Here is a 20,591-nt window from a genome sequence, read left to right as displayed (position 1 = left end):
ATTTAAAATATATATATATTTTAAAAACTGGCAAGAGACATGTATATTTGCAAAGAGATAAAAGGATTAAATCCTTGGAGAAGTGTATCCTAAATGGAAAGTCTAAATAGCATAATCATTTCATGTCTTTCCAAAAGATTGGTAATTATAGATCTAGTATCTCCCAGTCTTGATAAGAATCCTTCATTATCCTCACTAGATTAATCTGTATTCTGTATTTTTCATATTTTTCTGGAGTTATGTTACTATATTTGTAATTGTTTCAGAATGTCCTAGAAATTATTTTATATTCATATCATGTGAATAAAATACTTCCTTTAATTTCTCACACAGCAGTAAATGGGAAATTATACCTTTATGTCTTTTTTACTGAGGTACAGAACAGTGAAATTGCATTGTAGTTGGCAGTAATTTTATTCAAAATGCTGTTATGGAGCCAGAATGCCTGTACTATTGGGGGCCTGTACTGCTGGGAAGTTCACTTAACCCCTCTGGATTTCAGTTTCTTTAACATGATCTNAAACAGGCTCCAGGCTCTGAGCTGGCTGTCAGCACAGAGCCCGACGTGGGGCTCGAACCCATGAACCACGAGATCATGACCTAAGCGAAAGTCAGATGCTTAACCGACTAAGCCACCCAGGCGCCCCACTTTAACATGATCTTTATTTACCCTGTTGATACTTTAACAGTAGTTCTGAGGATTAAATGGCCTGTTTCTGAAAGTGCTTGGCTGACCATAAAGTCCTATGTAAATATTAGGCATTATAATTACTAGCTGTCTACTGTGTTCTAGGACTAGTTTAGTCCTAAGAGTCTGGTCTTGCTGAAGAGAATTTTTATTAATCCTATAGCTCTTCAAGTATTCAGTACAGATTAGATGCTGGGGTACTTTTCAATCCTTAGATGTAACTTTCTGACTACCTTTGTGTAATATAAAAACAACACACAATCTTCCTTAAGTCATTTTATAAAGGTCACAAATATTTTATTTATTTCTAAGTGTAAATGTTTCCAACTCTTTTAGCAAGTTGCACTGTTATGATTAACTTTTATGTTTTACACAGTGGCACATGTAGTTTTCCCTGATGATCTATAGTGACCTATACTTTTTTGCTGAGATGATTTTCACCAGCTTTATATTACAGACTAAACATACTTATTTATTTATGGTAATGTGGCAGTGAGGAAAGACTAAGTAAACAGTAAGAAGGACTAAGAAAAGTCCTGCTTCTGTAGCCCCAGTTATAGAATTAATTCTCTCCAACAAGCCTGAGCTTGTTGTGAAAGCAATAATTGTCCTTTATTCATACTCAATATTCATAGCATCTAGCACACTGTGTCACATTCAGTAAATGTTAGGTGAACTAAACTCAAATGAAGCAGATGTAGTGAGTTGACATAACAGTAAATACTCTTTAAAGGCTACATTCTTCATAGAGATAATAACTTTTACTTAGTGCTTTACCATAGGATTTGTGCAAATCCTTAGCTTGTATTTTCTCAGTATGACAAATCGATGAAGTAGGTGCTGCTAATCTTTTTTTCCCCCTTTAACTGATGAGGAAACAGAAGTTGAGAGAAGTTAAGTAAGTTAATTAAAGTCACATAGCTAGTAAATGGTGGTGCCAAGTTGCCAATCCAGATCTGTTCAACTAGAAAACTTGTTATGTTTTGTGCCCCTCACTGCACTATACTGACTCACAGTTCATGTTCCTCCTCCAGAAGGGGCACTTCCACATTTGAGTCCATGTAGTGCTAGGTGGTTTATTAGGGAGAGTAGGCTTTCTGACAGGGCATCACGGGAGCCTGGCTGGCAGAACTCTGCTAGGCGTCCTGAAGGCCATATTTATCCATGTATCTTGGTTTACTTGTGACTGAAGGTTTTCCTGGGACACAGGACTCACAGTGCTAAAACCAAGAAAATCCTAAGCCAACCTGAGAGTTGGTAAACCTGTATGTCTCACTTTAATCTTACCAGTTTAAACTCTGAGCAAGAGAGAGTATGTGGAGAAACTAAAGGTAGCAAATAAAGAACATAAAATGAGTATACATTATATCTATCAAGTGGTCAACTGAGATATGCTTAATATTACTGTGAAATTTTTCATAAAGAAATGAATAGAATCTTTGCAATAACCTATCATTTTCTTCTAGAAATCTGAAAGCCTTTGCTTGAAAAAAAAAATACATAATGTTTTAAAATACTGTTCAGTAGGGGCACCTTGGTAGCTTAGTCGGTTAAGCATCTGACTCTTGATTTTGGCTCAGGTCATGACCTCATGGTTCCTGAGACCAAGCCCTGCATTGGGCTGCGCACTGACAGGGCAAAGCCTACTTGGGATTTTCTCTCTCCCTCTCTTTCTCTGCCGCTTCCCATATTCTCTCTCTCTTTCTCTCTCTCAAAATAAATAAACTTTAAAAAATTGGACAAAGACTTGAATAGATATTTAACAAAGAAAGATATACCAATCACCACTAAGCACCCATAAAAAGTGCTCAACATCGTTAATCATCATAGAAATGTAAATTAAGGCACAAGACATCATTACACAGCACCTAGAATGACGAAATTGAAACTGACAACAGTGGAGCACCTTAATAGCTCAGTCCGTTAAGCATCCAACCCTCGATCTCCACTCAGATGGTGATCTCACAGTTGTGAGGTCAAGCCCCACGTCAGGCTCTGTTGCTTGGGATTCTCTCTCCCTGTCTCTCTGTCCCTTTCTCTGTCTCTCTTTCAAATTAAATAAACTTAAAAAAAAAAAAACCTGACAACACCAAATGTTTATTGAGGATGTGAAGCAACCAGTGCTCTCATACATTCCTTACGAATTATAAAAATGGGACAGGTACTTTGACCAAAGTATTTGGCAGATTTAACTGCTTTATTGAGGTATAATTTACAAATAATAACATCTGTCCATTTTAAGTGTGCAGGTCAGTGAATTTTGGCAAATGGATGTAGTCATGAAACTACCAACACATTCAAGATAGATAGCATTTCCATCAACCATGTTCCATCAACCATTATAGTAGATGACTCAACCCCAGGCAACTACTGCTCTGCTTTCTGTCAATATAGTTTTGCCTTTCCTAGAGTTTCATATAAATGAAATCAAGTATTATGTAGTGTTGTGTGTCTGGCTTCTTAGCAAACTACTTTTGAGATTACTGATGTACTTAGAAATAGGCAGAAGAATGGACATATCACAAAAAGAAGGCAAATGAATGGCCAACACACACAAAATGATACACAATATCATTAGTCATCAGACATATGTAAATTAAAACTACAGTGAGATACCACTTTTCACCTACCAAAATAGCTAAAAGACTGACCACACAAGTGTTGGCAGGGGGAACTCAGAGACGTTGCTGAGTGAATGCAAAATAATATAGCTCCTTTCAAAAACAGATCGGTAGTTTTTTTTTTCAAAAAGTTAAGCCTATACATATCAATTTATCCATTCCATTTGAAAGTGTTAAAACCATCAAGAATTTCACTGACATGATGCTGAGCCACAAAAAAAGCCAGGTTTTTAAAATTACATATGATTCNAGCACAGAGCCCGACGCGGGGCTCGAACCCACGAACCGCGAGATCATGACCCAAGCGAAAGTCGGACGCTTAACCGACTAAGCCACCCAGGCGCCCCTATGATTCCATTTTTATGAGTTTCAGAATAAGTAAAACTAATTGTATTCCTTTTTTATTGCTGCCATAATGAATTACCGCAAACTTCAATTTTTAAACACAAATTTGTTATCTTACAGTGTTGTAGGTTCGAGGTCTAAATCTTGGTCTCATTAGGCTAAAATCATAATGCTGAAAGAGCTTTGTTCTTTGTAGGCTCTGAGTAAGATACATTTCCTTGCCTTTTCAGCTTTTGGAGAAAGGCTGTCTGCAGTCCTTGACTCTAGACCAAGAGTCCTCTTCAAGCCAGCATTGCATCACACTGACCTCCTCTTCTGCTTCCCTCTTCTACTTTTAAGGACCTTTTGATTACATTGAGCCCATTCAGATACTTCACAATAATCTCCCTATTTTAAGATTAGCTGATTAGCAATTTTATTTTTATCTTCAACCTTAATTCCCCTTTGCCATGCAAAGTCACATATTCATAGTTCATAGTTCCAGAAATTAGGCGTTGGACATCTTTGGGGACTGTTATTCTGCCTTCCATACTAATTTAAGGTGAAAAAAACCCAGAATAGTGATTATCTCTTAGGAGCACCCTGTACCGTGGTGAGGGGGATTGACTGATAAGGGATGTATGGGGATTATCTGGCAAAGTAGAAGTGTCTTCTATCATGAGAGAGGTGTATATTACAAAGATGTATTCATTTGTCAAGTATATAGCTTAAGGTATGTGCATTTCAGTGTATATGAATTTTACCTTAAAAAGTACTGTTAAGAATTGAGGGAGGCATGGTGAATGGGTTAGTAGCATAGATGAAACAAGAATGGCAGCATGTTGATATTTTTGAAACGGGGTAAGTGCTATTATATTTGTATACATTATGCTAGTCTATTTATTTTAATTTGGAATTTTTCATATTAAAAGTTAAACATATGTCCATTTGGGAGTGCCTGGGTGGCTCAGTTGGTAGAGAGCCCGTTTCGGCTCAGGTCATGATCTCACAGTTTGTGGGTTCAAGTTCCCCTTTGAGCTCTGTGCTGACAGCTCAGAGGTCTGGACCCCACTTCAGATTCTGTGCCTCCCTTGCTCTTTACCTCTTTCCTGTTCATTCTCTGTCTCCTTCTCTCTCAAATATAAATAAACATTTAAAAAAACTTTTAAAAGAATGCCCATTTAGTTCTAAGTTAAATCACTAAATTGCATGATAATGTTTCTTAGTAAAATTGCATTCAGTTTATTTCAAATGTTAATTTGAAAACCTCAAACTTCCCAGTAACAGCTAGACTCTCTTTTTTTGCAGCCATGAAGAAATGTACTCAGGTCGCCCTTATGGAGCTCTTGATTCAGGTTTCAATAGTGTGGACAGTGGTGATAAGAGATGGTCAGGGAATGAAGTAAGTGTTTTTTCTATTCTGCATGTTCCAACTCCTGACTAAGAAGCAATAAAATGATGAAAATGGAAAGTATCTTAATTAGATTCAATTTCTCATTATGCAAAATATAGAAAAGCCAAGAGAGGAAAAAAATCACACAGAGAGGTACCATCCAGAAATTGTATTGTTTCTTTGCCATCTTTTTACCAAGTGTTTTATATGTTTTGTATAAATAGCTTAAAATCCTGGAAAGCCAAATGGGAACTGAGCCAATTACAACTGAAGCCTAAAATTTGCCAGGCTGGGTAACCTTGAGCAGAGGTAGTAGAAGGGGTGCTGGGTGATGAGAAAATAGGACTATAGGCTGATGGGTAATGAGGCAGGAGCCTTAGACTATTAACATGCTCAAGATAAATTATTTTCTTAGCTGATTATATCTTTTTTCTCCTAAGTTTAATTATTATTATGCTTTCCCTATTTAAATTAAAAGGTAGACTATCTTAGTTCTAAATTGGCTTAATTGATGAAATAAGCTTTTGTTAACAAGACTGATAACCTCACATTTGCATTTGTAACATTGTTTCTTTCTTTCCAAAGCAAATTAACTTCAGACCACAGCCCATTTGTAATTTGAAATTGCTTGTGTATGTGTGAGTGGGTGTGTGCATAACTATATCTGTATCCCTGAAGATACCTGTGTAGATACTTTAAATTCATGTTTATTTATAGAGTCATGTATAACTTCTCATCTCTTTTTAATTGTAGTAAAATATACATAACATACAATGTACCGTTTTAACCAGTCATAAGTACATTCATACTGTTGAAAAACCGTCACCACCACCACTCCAGTACTTTTTTGCTGTTTCTTCTTAAATATAAATTTTAGTGAGTTCCTATTATGTCCATGCTTTAAATACTATGTTGTTTAAAGTTTGAAATGTGGTTAAATGTTAGTGCTATTTTTTTTTTAAGCCTACAGATGAATTTTCAGATCTGCCACTTCGAGTAGCAGAAATTACTAAAGAACAAAGATTACGAAGAGAAAGCCAGTACCAGGAGAATCGCAGCAGTTTAGTGGTAACAAATGGTGGAGGTAGGCATGATTCCCTGTGGCAGCGAAAGCTTTGCAATCACTTTGATTTTTTAAGTGGTCCTTTTCACATCCACTCCTTTTGATTGTGTATTCTCCCTGTGGTCATTATTTGACCACTTCTAGGAATTTGTTGTGCTTCTTAGCATTTACCTTTGCATTCATCTGGAATTGTGTTCCTCAGGGGCATCTGAATCCAAGTTGTCTTTATTTTGGTATTTAAAAATTTATAATTTGAATTATTTTTTTTAATTTGTAATTTTTTAAATAACTCATTAACAGGCAGAACTATTTTCTTTGGGCTTCTGAGGCAGATTCTTGATTTTAGCATTCTATTCAATCTTGCTTTAGTTTGAATTCCCAAATCCTAAGGTTTAAAATATTGAGGGCCAGCTATAAGGGGGATATTATTTTGGTTTTCTAGAAATCCATTTGATAAGAGCCTTCATCTTTTTTTTAAAGTTTTTATTTGAATTCCACTTAGTTACATACAGTATTATATTAGTTTTAGATGTACAAGGTAGTAATTCAACACTTCCATATATCATCCTCTGCTCATCACCTCATCCCCCTCTGGTAACCATCAATTTGTTCTCTATAATTAAGAGTCTGTTTCTTGATATCTCTCTCTTTCTCTCTCTCTCTTCCCTTTGTTTTGCTTCTTAAATTCCACATATGAGTGAAATCATAGGATATTGGTCTTTGGCTTATTTTGCTTAGCATTATACTCTGTAGCTCTATCCATGTCATTGCAAGTGGCAAGGTTTCATTCTTTTTATGGCTGAATAATATTCCATCATGTATATATACCACATCTTCTTTATCCATTCATCTGCCAGTGGACACTTGGGCTGCTTCCATATCTTGGCTATTATAAATACTGCTGCTATAAACATAGAGGGGGAGCAAAAATATAATGCTGCTATAAACATAAACTGGGTGCTGGTAAATACCCAGTAGTGCAATTGCTGGGTCATAGAGTAGTTCTGTTTCTAACTTTTTGAGGAACCTCCGTACTGTTTTCCAGAGTGGCTGCACCAGTTTGCATTCCCACCAAGAGTGCCCAAGTGTTCCTTTTTCTTGGCATTCTCACCAACACCTGTTGTTTCTTGTGTTGTTGAGTTAAGCCATTCTGCCAAGTGTGTGAGGTGATATCTCATTGAAGTTTTGATTTGTATTTCCCTGATGATAAGTGATGATCAGTATCTTATCATGTGTCTGCTAGCCATCTGTATGTTTCCCAAGAGCTTTCATCCTTGAATGATGATTTCAGTTAAGTGGCTTACTCTCTTTTTCTTCCTTACCATTTTGTATTCCTTTTTACTTCTGTTACTTACCATCCCATTCACATTTTAGTAGTTTTCTTTTTAATCTTGCTTTCACGTGAGATCTCTTTCCCTTCAGTTTATTTCAGACTTGAAATAATTTTTTCTTGATCTGTGCTGTCCAGTATGGTAGCCACTAGCCACGTGTAGTTATTTGAAATGAGGCCTTTCTAAATTGAGATGTACTGTAAGTCTACAATACCCAGTACAGATTGGATTATGAAGCCTTTGCATGAAAAAAAAAAAAAAGAATGTGAAATATCGATAATACCTTATATTGATTATATGCTGTAATATTTTAGATATATTGGACAAAGTAAAACATATTATTAAAATTAATATCTTTTTTTACTGTGGCTACTAGATAATTTTTAATTACTTATGTGGGTTCACTTTTATGGCTTGCATTCTATTTCTCTTGGACTGAACTGGTCTAGATAGTATGAAAAAGTGATGTTGCTTTCTTGGGTAGTAGTCATAATGAATGAACCATTTATTTAGTCACACAAATTGTAGCACATTGAAAAAACATACATTTATGTACCCGGTTTCTAATTTGGGTATAGACTTAATATATAACCTTTTCATCTTTTGCCTATTATTATAAGTCTAATAACTCAAAATTCATTTTCATATTAATTGCATTTATAGAATTATTTAGAAATAATTGAACCTGAAAATAGAAAAATAGCCTTCTCCAAGTTCATTATTCCCAGCAACTACATCTTTTAGGCAATCTATAGAACATCATACAGTAATGGCTGGGGTTTAGTTTCTGGGGAAGCCTTAGAAAGTTTAGTAGTAAATTTTTTTTCTAGTGCGCCATTTTAACTAGTTTATAAAAGTAGTTATCTTTTCGGGTGCCTGGCTGGCTCAGTCAGTGAAGCATGCAACTCTTGATCTCAGGGTTGTGGGTTCAAGCCCCACATTGAGTGTAGAGATTACTTAAAAATAAAATCTTTAAGATGAAGTTACTTTTTAAACTTAAAAATAATGGAGCTCTCCCAAATACACTAGAATAATGATGGGGCTATATCTTACTTAAATGCCTTTCCTCACCCCAAAGCATTGAGAAGCAAAAATTCTCAGATGATTCCTGCTACAAATTGCTACAAAATGTCTATGCTGCTGAGCTCTAGAAAATAAATTTTTAAATAAGAAAACCATTGTTGTAATTGTGGACAACAGTTACAGGAAGAGAAACAGTAGTCAGTATCTGTTTCTTTTTCTCTAAGGCCACTTTCTTCCTATCCTTCCTTTTGACCTGACTCTGTTAGGTTTTCTGCCTCCCAGTTCCTCGAAGAGATATGATTAAAGCCCCAAAGCTAAAACATGAGAGAAAAAAATCTAAAAGAAGATGTAACTTCTCATGTTTAAAAACTCTTCTCTTTGTCTCACAAACTCAGGCTGTTTTGTTTAAAACAGTAAAGAGCTAACCAAAGAAAAAAATATTAAAGGGCCGTAGTCCCATAATTACTATCAATTACTGTATTCCTTAGTGAATTAGGACTAAGATTTTTCTGGAACTTTTTTTTGTGAGTGGCTATGGACTGAAAAAGAAAGGCTTAAATAATTTACACTTCTCATTCCTCCTACTTTCAGAATAGAAAGTGTTAGGGAACAGGAAAGAATACAACTGAATGTCTTTATTGGCTGTTGAATTTGCCTGTTGTGTGTGTGTGGTGTGGACAGTGGAACATGATCTGGATCAGATTGACTACATCGACAGCTGTGCTGCAGAGGAGGAAGATGATGAGATGAGACAGCCCAAGGGCCTGGACTCAGACAGCCTCAGTTCCCAGTTTATGGCATATATTGAACAACGGCGAATCTCTCATGAGGTACTACACACACTTCAGCCAAAATCTGTTGCTGTCCCCTAGTAAAACAGTTCATGATGGCATAAATCTCAGTCGTATTAGTGATTTGTTGGTTTAGGCCTAAGTATTATTTTATAATGTTCAGTTCTAATTTCAGGATTAAATTTTTCAGATTTATTGTAAAAAATCAGACAATAGTCTGAAGTAGGGTTTAGCTTTATTTTTCAAATAAAAAAGACAGATTTCAGAATTTTGAAGACTAAACGAGAAGTCCTAAGAGTATCCTATCCCTCTGAAGAAAGTGCAAAGGAATGTAATGCTTTTCATTGTTGTTCTTACTGCTTTTTTACTGTTACAAACTAGTAAATTGTAGTTTGATCAGTAATTAAGAATCAAACCAAACTGCTGACTTTGGAGCACATACAAACTTAACGATAGAATTTTTATAATGTACTTAATTATATCGGAGCTTTTATGCCAAGTCACACAGAATATAAATTGTTTGCCATTATCATTCTTGGGTGTCTCTTTTAGTGGAGCACTGAGTTGCCCTAGAAAACAAATAAGCATTCAGCCCACTGTGGAATCTCTGCCAATCCCCCAAGGGTCTCAGTGGAGATTGCATTCTTCAGTGTATCTAGTCAGCATAATGGAATGGCTCCACTTCAGTGTGTGTGATGTTAATGTCTGGAGTTGGTCCCAGGCTCGGAGCAGGGGTTATTTGAGAAACACTTGGGGCCTTTTTAGAGAATGATGTATTTAGCCTTTTAGAAATAGAGAATAATCACTCAAGTGGGTATGCTGTGGGGTGATATTATCATTCTTTAAAAAAAAAATCCTTCAGTCTTCCTGTCTGAAGACTTCTGAACACAGTATTTTTTGTTGGTGTTCAGAAGACACTCTTATATGTAAAGTTGGATAATATTATATAAATCAAAGTCCTACAGCCCAGTAGTAGCAGTGTACCAAGTGACTAATGAAACTACATATGATTCAGGTCATGAGCATTCTTGTTAGGGTGAAGGGCAACTGCTTTGCAAAAAAATAATAAAATTAATAATGCACATTGTAATCTTAAAGGGAATCTTTTCTTTCATTGTGGTTTTTCTCTTTGATAATTTTATGGATAGTTAGACTGCAGAGATGAGGTATCTCTACTAAAAGTGAAAATGCTTGTGTATTATACTAGTGAAAAATTATAGTATCATTTGTTAAAGCCATTATATTTGCTATTTTGTACATTTTTTAATTCCATCTATACTTGTGTGGTAGTCTTTCTGATTCTATGTCATAAGGGTCGTTATGACTTATGTGTCCTACGGTTTTCTACAGCTTAGCATCTATAAAAATATGATGAAGTAAGCATTATTTTAGATGGTTTAATAGCCAGTGAAGAAATATTTTTTATATTCTTGAATATGATCTGAAAAAGAGTTGTTAAAAGAAATGAAGCTATTTGAGATTTTAAACACTCTGCTATTGTTTAATTTTGTTATAATACCTCTCACATATATAGCGGTATATAGAGAGGTATTATGATAAAATAAGGTATAGCTTATATTTATAGGATATGACATGAAACCAATGTCACATTCATTTTATCATGGAAATTTCATGTACCTCTAACAATAATTGCAGTATTGTAAAACCAGAGTGCTAAATCACTGATGTTAACATACTAGGAGAGATTTTTGTTTAATTTAAAAAGGCATATTCACTGAAATTAGAATAATTATTCTTTGATCAGAGTACTAGAATGATATCTCATTCTGTATGATCCTCAGGCCTAAACTTTAAAGGAGTCTGCTTTAGCCTTTTGCAGTAACTCACCAAAGATTTTCTAATTCTATATGAGGCAACTATTTCTTGAAGATAGACTATAAATAGTTTAACATTTGATTTTCAGATATGTTTTTTGGATAAGATGGTTTTCTTTCCCTTTAAGAATACCCATTTTAATGATTATTTTTGGTGTTGAACTAAGATTGTATTGCTTCTATAGATTCTCATTTGACAAAATACATGTTGTGATAATCAGTAAGCCTTTACCTTTGACTTATAATTTTATTGTTCACTGTGTGGTCCCTATCACCGAGTCCAGTTTAATTTTCCTCAGTAATGTTTTTTAAAATGACCTTTACCCTTTAGTTTATAAATAAACTAAACCGCATATGTTTTTCTTTTACTTAACACCATGCTTTACCATAAAGAGAAGTTACTTTTTGCTTTATCTTAATATTCCAACATCCCCAGGACTATTTGTATAACCAACATAAGTAACAATTTGTAATAATGAAGAAGTAAAGAAATGGAATCTGCCCAGTGAATTTCCCCCTTACTAGAAATATTGAAGAGAGGCTGAGCACAAGTCAGGGTAGGGCAGGTAGAAATTCCTGTTCTGGATGGAAATTTGTATTAGATAACACCTAAAATCTTCTCAAGTTCGAACACCTTATCATTTACTAAATATTACTGTATGGTCAGTGTAATTTATATAATACAGTGAGAAAGAAATCCACTTTTTAAAGAATAAGTGTTTTGGGGAGCGCCTGGATGGCTCAGTCAGTTAAGCATCCGACTTCAGCTCGGGCCATGATCACACGGTTTGTGGGTTTGGGCCCTGCATCGGGCTCTGTGCTGACAGCTAGCCTGGAGCCTGTTTCGGATTCTGTGTGTGTGTCTCTCTCTGACCCTCCTCTGCGCGCGCGCGCTCTCTCTCTCTCATAAATAAGTAAAGCATTAAAAAATTAATTTAAAAAAAGAATAAGTGTTTTGGGATTATACATAGTGTTTTGTTTACCAAAGCAGTCATATAGCTTATAATGAATGCTTTTAAACATAAAAATTTACATTTGAATATTTTGTTGAAATATTTTTTAGTGTAATATACAGATCTCTAAGTGCCAAGTTGAACGTGAACTATGTAGTAGTCACAGTGTTGTGGATTCATATGTTAAATTGATTTTTTTCTGTTCTTTTGGCCTAGGGATCACCCATAAAGCCAGTACCTCTGAGGGAGTTTCAAAAAACAGAAGACATGAGAAGATATTCATATCAAAACAGGTTTGGAGAAACCAATTCTTTTTAAAACTCTGTTTTGTCTTTAAAACTCATTAGGTGAGAGCATGAAATGATTTTGGTTTTGTGCAGATTTGTGTATGATGAAGATACTTAGAGACTGTGTGTTTTAGATACTGTGTATTTAGAGCTGAATGACAGTGTGCTTTTTGCTCATGTAATAGAAAAAGAAGTAAAATTGATTTATTGATTCTAAATTCAGATTGCATAAACCATTACTTGTATAATTATTTGATTTGAAGATACTTAATAGGAAGGAGATTCTGTAGTGGTGTCTGGATTTATGCATTAAGAGGGCTAAATGAATTTCAGGAGTCCTGAAAATTTTTTTTCCCTAAACTTTTGACTAGAAACAGGGAGCTAGACAGAGACAGCAATACATATCCTCATTCTATCTCAATTGAGATGATCTTTTCACTACACTTAGTGCCTCAGAATATTTCTAAAATTAACTTGACTGCTTAGAGCACCACTGCTTATTCTTGAATTCCAAAGTTTCTTGCCATACACTGTATCACAGTAGTTGAAAAATTCACAGACTTTGGGTCTTTGCTTCCTCTTTTTCGTATAAAGTCTTTTTTTTTTTTTTAACTACTTGATGTTTGTTTGGTTTTCTTTTTAAGTGTATTTATTTTTCAGAGAGACTGCAAGCCAGGGAGAGGGGCAGAGAGAGAGAGAGGGAGAGAATAATTCAAGCAGGCTTCACACTCAGTACAGAGCCTGGTGCAGGACTGCATCCCATGAACCGTGAGATCATGACCTAAGCCAAAATCAAGAGTCAGATGCTTAACCAACTGAGCCATCCAGGGGCCCTGTATGAAGTCTTAAAGTAGTAGACTTGACATACTTATTCTTAAATGTGATTTTCCTTTGTGGAAAGTGTCATTCATAGTTCTTTATACTTGACAAGATATTAAACCTGTTTTGGAACCTGAGATATAGATGGGTAAAGAAAATGTGGGAGAATAGTGAAAGAAAGAAATCTCATAATTGGCCTTTCATAGTCTCATAGGTTAGTTCATGGGGATTTAGTTGTATTTCATATCTCTTTTTTAATGATTATTATTTTGAGAGAGAGAAAGAGCTATGAGTGCAGAGTCCGACGTGGGCCTTGATTTCACCAACTGTGAGATCTTGGCCTAAGCCAAAATCAAGAGTCAGATGCTTAACTGACTGAGTCACCCAGGCACCCTAAATTTCAAATCTTTGAAATTGAAGTTCATCTCAGAAAGGCTTTTTAGTTGCCTTGTGTCCTTAAATTGAGACTGTGGTCTTTTGAGATTCCAGTTTCACACAGGGGTTTCCTGTTGTGTTTTTCCACTTTGGTTGGGTCCTTTCTTTATCTCCTGTCCCTCTTACCTCCTGCATCTATCATAAGGAAGGCTCAGGATCTCTGGAATTTAGTAACAAATTACCACAAATTTAGCAGCTTAAAACATAATAATTCTGTGGGATAACAGTCTGGGCAGGCTTGCCTTCATTCTCCACTTAGGGTCTGGCAAGCCATAGCCAAAGTACTGGCTGGCCTAGATTTTTACCTGGAGACCCTAGGGGAGAACCCACTTGCAGGCTCACCCAGGTTGTTGACAGAATTCAATTCTATGCGGTTATAGGACTGACGTCCCTGTTGCTTTGCTGGCTATCAGCTGGGTCTCAGTTTTAGCTTCTGGAGTCTACCCACAGTCCTTGATTCATGGCTCCCTCCATCGTCAAGTCCTATGGCAAGCTGTTTTGAATCTATTTCTTCTCACATTTTGAATCTCTCTGATTTCCCTTTCTATCACGTCCCACAAACTCTCTTGCCTTCTTTCCCCCTTCCCCGTTTTATTGAGAAATAATTAACATATGTCACTGTATAGAAGTTTAAGGCATACAGTGTGATGGTTTAAATTACATATATTGTGAAATGCTTACACCAGTAAGTTTAGTTAATAGCTATCATCTCATAGATACAATAAAAAATAATTTTTTTCACCTTATGAGAACTCTTAGGGATTACTCTCTTAACAACTTTCGTAGGAATCAACAGCAGGGCTAACTGTAGTCATCATGTTGTACATTACATCCCTAGTACTTATTTGTCTGATAGCTGGAAGTTTGTAGCTTTGACCACTTCCCTCCAATTGCCCCTCCCTCATCCCTGCTCTCTTGTGCTTTTAAGGGTTCCTGTGATTTTATTAGCCCCACTTGGATAATCTTCCCATTTTAAGGTCAACCAGTTAGTAACCGTAATTTCATTTGCAGAGTCCTTTTTGACTTGTAACATATTTACTGGAGTAACACTGGGGATGGATTTCATGGGAGCCAAAAGTCTTTCTACTAAACCTTAACCCAGAGTTCCTGTTTTTACTACTTTTTATAAATTTTTGCTCTGCCTGTACTGAGGAATTCTTCACTTACCTGAGCCTATGTTTTCAGACCTAATAGTTTTCCAATTACATTCATAGTCACCTACTAGTAAGTGACAGACCCTCAGTCACAACTAATTCTAAAGTTCATGCCTTTAGCCACTAGACCATGTTGCTTCTCCCAGACTCACTCATGTCTCCTTCTTTATTGGCTATAACCCAGCTAAAAATCTTACCCTACCAACCCTCTCTTCTCTTCTCTTCCCCTTTCTTCTCTTCTCTTCTTGTCTCTTCTCTACTTTTCTCTTGAAAACCTTTGACTAGGGGCGCCTGGGTGGCTTAGTCGGTTGAGTGTCCAACGTCGGCTCAGGTCGTGATCTCATGGTTTGTGGGTTCGAGCCCTGCATAAGGCTCTGTGCTGATAGCTCAAAGCCTGAAGCCTACTTTGGATTCTGAGTCTCCCTCTCTCTCTGCTCCTCCCCCACTCATGCTCTCTCTCATTCTCACTCTTAAAAATAAATAAACATTAAAAATTTAAAAAAGAAAGCCTTTGACTAGGAGTGATAAGGAAAAGGTTGGGAAAGATTAGTAAAAATTGAAGGAAGTTTTTTGCCCAGCTTAAGTTTTATTTTAAACCTTGTCTAAGGGAGTTATTAAGTAATTTATTATGTACCTTTAAAAAATTAAAATTTCCATCAAAACTTTTTGGGTGCTATTTTAATTATTTTAATAAAGGTAAAAACTATGGCTATACTCTTGAGGTCATATAAAATAATTTTTTTCAAAATTTTCATGCATAAAAATTTAAAAAAAAAGAATTTTGTGAATACTTCAAAGATTTGTAACGAATATAAGAAAATAAATGTGGAGGGAAAGAGAACATTTTGCTTTTGTACTTCTTTACTTTGCTTTTTTATTATATTTTTTAGTTTAGGAAAGTATAGGGTAAGCCAGTGTTTCTCAATAGGTTGTAGTGGATATTTGAAAAATGTGTTTATTTGTTGGGAATTGGTTGCCAAAAAGTGTTACTGGCAGGCATTAAGGCTAAACTACCTGTAATGTACAGGACAAGCTGGTACAACAGAAAAATTATCCAACATATTAAGACACTGCTACTGAGAAACATATTCATAGATGAAAAGGTCGTATGCCTGAACGAAGCAGCATGATGACATCTAGGAGCACCCAAGTCATGATGGGCCCACATTAGCACCTGGTGATCAGCTTGTGGAAGCTGTCAGTTCTCAGATGCCTTCTTTGCTACCAGTTTTATTCTCTCATATGCCATGCTTCATGCTCTGCCTCCATCTTTAACTTTCACAGCTTACTCTGGCCATTGCAGGTCCTTTTTTTCCTGTGTGTGTGTCCATATGCTTTTAAATCTGTGTTCTTCGCTTTCTCCTTCCTACATTCTGCTGCTGTAGAGTGGAGAAGTATGGTATAGTAGGAGCCACTAATCTCCAAGTCAGGTGGCTTGAATTTTCATCCAGGCTTTGCCTGCAGCAACCGTCACTAAACCTCTGAGGACCTCAGTTTGTAAAGCTATGGTTTGGACTCCATGGTTTCTCAGGCACCTCCAGTTCTTGTTGGCTGCATACCTAGAAGATGAGAGAGCAAACTACGGTTGAGTCAGACAGATAAGAATTCAAATCAGATAGATAAAGACTACTGGCTGCATCACCTTGGGAGAGTTACTTAACTTCCATTTCTCAGCTTCCCAACTGTAGAATGAGGATTCTAATAGTTCTTACTGCATAAGATTGCATGAGGAGTAATTGAGAAACACTGTGTATAAAGTACTTCACAAGGCATATGGAGTGCATGATAGCAGCTCAAGGATTGTTAGTTTCTATGTTTGCCTCTGAAAAGTACTGTCCAAAAAAATAACACAAATCACAGTTGATAAACGCAAAAGAAGTATTAATTACACATGTACTTCAAGAGAGAAAGTCCCAATTTTAAAGAAAAAGATTCTAAAAAAGATCTTTTCTAAGAAGATCTCCATAGGTTGGAATCTATTGAAGAGGCTTAAAGTAAGGAATTAATAATGACAAGTGAGGGGATCTTGCTGGAGAAAAGATTGCATAGTGGGCATGTTTCTGAAATGGGGTGAGAATCCTGAGAGCCAGGTTGAAGAATTTGTATTATTAATCAGTAATAAGAAACTACCAGAGCTTTGGGAGACTTTTTTTTTTCTTGCCTTGTAACACACTAATTTAATGCATTAAAATCAACTTGACAGACTAGTAATCATAGTTTAAAATTTTAGGTGCTAAATGTCAAAAGCCACTTTCTCCCACCATTGTTAGTTCAGAGAGACAAATGAGTACTAGACACTTGAAACACTAAATCCAATTCAGGAAAAAGATAAATACCAAATTATAACATTTAGCATTGGTAGGGGTGCCTGGCTGGCTTGGTTGGTAGAACATGCAACTGCTGATTTCGGGATTGTGAGTTCGAGCCCCACTTTGGGTGTAGAGGTTACTTACAAATAAGATCCTTAAAAAAATAAAAATAAATAAAATCCTTGGAAAAAAAAGATTTAGCATTAATAAAGCTTAGAAGCAATTTTTTACTGTTTTTCTTAAAACATCAAATCAGTTTTCGTCTTCTTCTTAAAAATAAAAATCAACAGAATCTTTACTTTTGTTATTAAAATTGCTACATCAGTTGAAGATGGGAGGAGGGTGCTTTACAACTATAGTGACCAGGTTTTGCCATATTCCAGATTTCAGTTGATAAAATAACTTTGTAGATAAAACGATCTCTATTTACATGTATCTTGTTTCAGTCATGGTAATGAAGAAGATAATAGTTATGTATGCTGTCATGAAATGATGCTATTTGAAAAGTGATCTCAAATGTCTGGTCAGCACTGGCCGATACCATTGTTGACTCTCTGTAGCTTGATCAGTGATATCATCGCAGGAAATGTGAGTTGGAGACATCAGGTATTCCTGTAGCTTAATTTAATGACTTGAGCTCAGGTTTACAAAATGCAGTCAGTCTTTCATTGCTGACCAGACAGTTTGCCTATTGATTAATAGAAGGCTACATTAACAGTAAAATTTTACTTGTCTTTTATATGCTGCCTGTCTTGCCAAATAATTTTTTCTTTCCTTTTTTTTTTTCTTTTTTGGGTCAGGGTTTCATCTGAGCCATCTTCTCTCATGTCACTATCACCAAATCATAATCAGGTAAATTTGTTTTGTTTTTTTTCTGTTTTAGTTCTGATTTTCAACTAAAATGATTTTCTATTTTTATAATACTTAAAGTACCATTAATTGCCAGACATCTGTAAACTTTACTACTTGTCTCCTCTAAAATACAGTTAATGTAACATGTGTACCTAATACTTGTTAACAATGCTTTTAGACCCTAGACACAAAATAAATCTTTATTGACATGATGGCTTTATAATGCATATAAAAACACAGTACAGAAAGATGGGAGATGATTAGCAGTAAACACATTTAAAGAAATGCTAGATGGGGCACCTGGGTGGCTCAGTTGGTTATGTATCCGACTTCGGCTCAGGTCATGATCTCACGGTTCGTGAGCTCGAGCCCCGTGTCGGGCTCTGTGCTGACAGCTAGCTCAGAGCCTGGAGCCTGTTTCAGAATCTGTCTCCCTCTGTCTCTGACCCTCCCCAGTTCATGCTGTCTCTCTCTCTCTCTCAGAAATAAATAAAAAACATGAAAAAAAATTAACAAAAAAAAGAAATGCTAGGTGACTGCAAAGTAGAAATTGCTTGGGTCAGTATTGGTTCCCTACATTGATTATATTGATATTGATAAGTTGACCTTTAGCCCCACTTGCAAATGCAAAATACTTTTGTTCCAGTTATCACATGCAGACTTGGAACTTCATCGGAGAAGAGAACAATTAGTAGAGCGTACTCGGAGAGAGGCCCAGCTTGCAGCCCTACAGTATGAGGAGGAGAAAATAAGGACCAAGCAGATTCAAAGAGATGCTGTCCTGGACTTTGTCAAGGTGAAATTTTGCCAAATTTCATTGACATTCCTAAATTGTTTTAGAAGTAAGTACTTATTTGTTTTGCTGAGGCTGTCAGTGTTTGTCTTAATTAAAGTGTCAACTTTCTTTTTTCTCACTATGTGGAATCTCGAGTAAATAGCGTAACTGTCTCCTGCTTGTGATTACATGAATTGTCCTCCTGTAAGGTAGGCTGTGAAGTGATCATCTTGTACTTGGGACAGTAGTCTCTTCCTCTTCATTAGCGATCTGTCTTTAGACATCTCACTTTACTCTCCAGCTTCCATTTCCTCAGTCCATTAATAAAGATTGGTTAGATCATGAAAGTGCAAGTGCCATGTAAACTTTAAAGTGCCATGCAAATGTGAACTACTGTTGTCCAAGCCCATCTGACTTCCTCACTCTGGTGAGTACCAAAACAGTGTGAGGGTCACAGGCTTAATACTTTAGAATCATCTTAGATTCTTTCCTTTCTGTTCTCTCCACGTCTACTCAGCTAACAACCCCTGTTAATACTTTTTCTTTCTTTCTTTTTTTAATTTTATAGTCTCTACAGTTGCATCTAAACCTGGTTCAACTTTTTTTTTTTTTTTTTTTGCCTCTATTGTTTAAAGCCTTTTTATTTGGAAGTCACCTTGGATTTTTCTCTTCATAAGAATTATTTCTATTTTTGTTTGTTTGATACCTGTCTCTTCCATTTATCCGTAAACACCATGAAGACAGGGAGTGTATCTGTCTTGTTTATTCACTGCTCCATCCCTAGATCTTAGCAAGTGTCAGCCCGTAGTTGTTAAAGGAATGATTAAATGAATGAATCACTCTTGGCTCCCAAAAGCTTCCTCTCTCGTGTTTTATAACTAGCCAAAGACCATCTTCTTTAAGTACCATACACGTGAAAAAATTCTCTTTTTTTTTTTTCCAAATACATCAAGCCCTTGATGATGATCTTTTAAGCTCACAGAAAATGGAAATAAGGTTGACCTAAAATGAAAAGTTTCTTTAAAGAAAAAAGGCTAGCTCTAAACCCTCACCTGTGACCAGAATGTGGTACTGTCAGTAAATAATGATGGCTGACACATACTACATCCTAAGCACTGTTCTGTGCATTCTGCGTTAACTCATTTATCATTTAACTTGCCTTCTGTAGACATCACAGAGCTAGTAAGAGACCATCACATTGTGGATGTTTTGTATTAACTATCAAATAAGAGTTTGATCTTGATCTTTTAGGTAGAAGGGAACAATTCTAAGTTCTTAAGCAGGAGAAAAACATGAGAGGAAAGGTACTTCTGAAAAACTGATCTGCTCGTGTTAGAATGTGTTAAAAAGAAAGAGATGAGGAAAATGAAACAGTAATTGGAACAGTTAAACTAGGGTGCAGAATGAAGCCATAAAACCAGATGATTTCTGAGGTTCCTAAGGAGAGGCAGTGTTACATAGTGGTAAGAGCTTAAAGTCAGAAATGTCTGGAGGCACCTGGGTGGCTCAGTCAGTTAAGTGTCTGACTCTTGATTTCAGTTCAGGTCATGATCTCACAGTCCGTGAGTTTGAGCCCCATATTGGGCTCTGTGCTGACCGCTGACAGCACAGAGCCTGCTTGGGATTCTCTTTCTCTCTCTGTCCCTCCCCCCATCCCTTTCTCTCTCAAAAATAAGTAAATAGGCGCGGCCTGGGTGGTGCAGTCAGTTAAGCATCCAACTCTTGATCTTGGCTCAGGTCATGATCTCAGCAGTTGGTGAGTTTGAGTCCCATATCGGGTTCTGCACTGATGGCGTGGAGCCTGCTTGGGATTCTGTCTCTCTTTCTCTTTGCCCCTCCCCTGCTTGTGCTCTCTCTCTCTCTCTCTCTCTCTTAAAATAAATAAACTTTAAAAATCTAAAAAAATAAATAAATTTTAAAAAAAGAATCAGAAATATC

The 20,591-nt window shown here is 36.2% G+C and overlaps 3 protein-coding genes across 10 annotated transcripts in view; 2 read left to right on the top strand and 1 right to left on the bottom strand.

Moving 5' to 3' along the window:
* The window catches only part of LOC144234389 (DISP complex protein LRCH3-like), a 76,325-nt gene extending 70,628 nt beyond the window's left edge, over positions 1-5,697 (top strand). Inside the window, exons 10-11 of the mRNA XM_077767722.1 lie at positions 4,942-5,035; positions 5,612-5,697. Coding sequence (XP_077623848.1) covers positions 4,942-5,035; positions 5,612-5,668 — 151 coding nt within the window. The 3' untranslated portion in view covers positions 5,669-5,697. The remainder of the gene's footprint in view (positions 1-4,941; positions 5,036-5,611) is intronic.
* Positions 5,698-15,612: 9,915 nt separating this feature from the next.
* The window catches only part of DRC9 (dynein regulatory complex subunit 9), a 93,784-nt gene continuing 88,805 nt past the window's right edge, over positions 15,613-20,591 (bottom strand). For all 8 annotated transcript variants that reach the window (XM_077767646.1, XM_077767644.1, XM_077767643.1 and 5 more), the window contains one exon: positions 15,613-16,276. In XM_077767646.1, coding sequence (XP_077623772.1) covers positions 16,245-16,276 — 32 coding nt within the window. In that variant the 3' untranslated portion in view covers positions 15,613-16,244. The remainder of the gene's footprint in view (positions 16,277-20,591) is intronic.
* The window catches only part of LOC144234353 (DISP complex protein LRCH3-like), a 28,672-nt gene continuing 26,719 nt past the window's right edge, over positions 18,639-20,591 (top strand). Inside the window, exon 1 of the mRNA XM_077767654.1 lies at positions 18,639-18,674. The gene's annotated coding sequence lies outside the window, so the exon portion shown is untranslated. The remainder of the gene's footprint in view (positions 18,675-20,591) is intronic.

This window comes from Crocuta crocuta, unplaced genomic scaffold (genome assembly GCF_008692635.1).
Source record: "Crocuta crocuta isolate KB4526 unplaced genomic scaffold, BGI_CrCroc_1.0 scaffold45, whole genome shotgun sequence".
NCBI lineage: Eukaryota > Metazoa > Chordata > Mammalia > Carnivora > Hyaenidae > Crocuta > Crocuta crocuta.
This window is presented reverse-complemented; position numbering and strand designations above follow the sequence as displayed.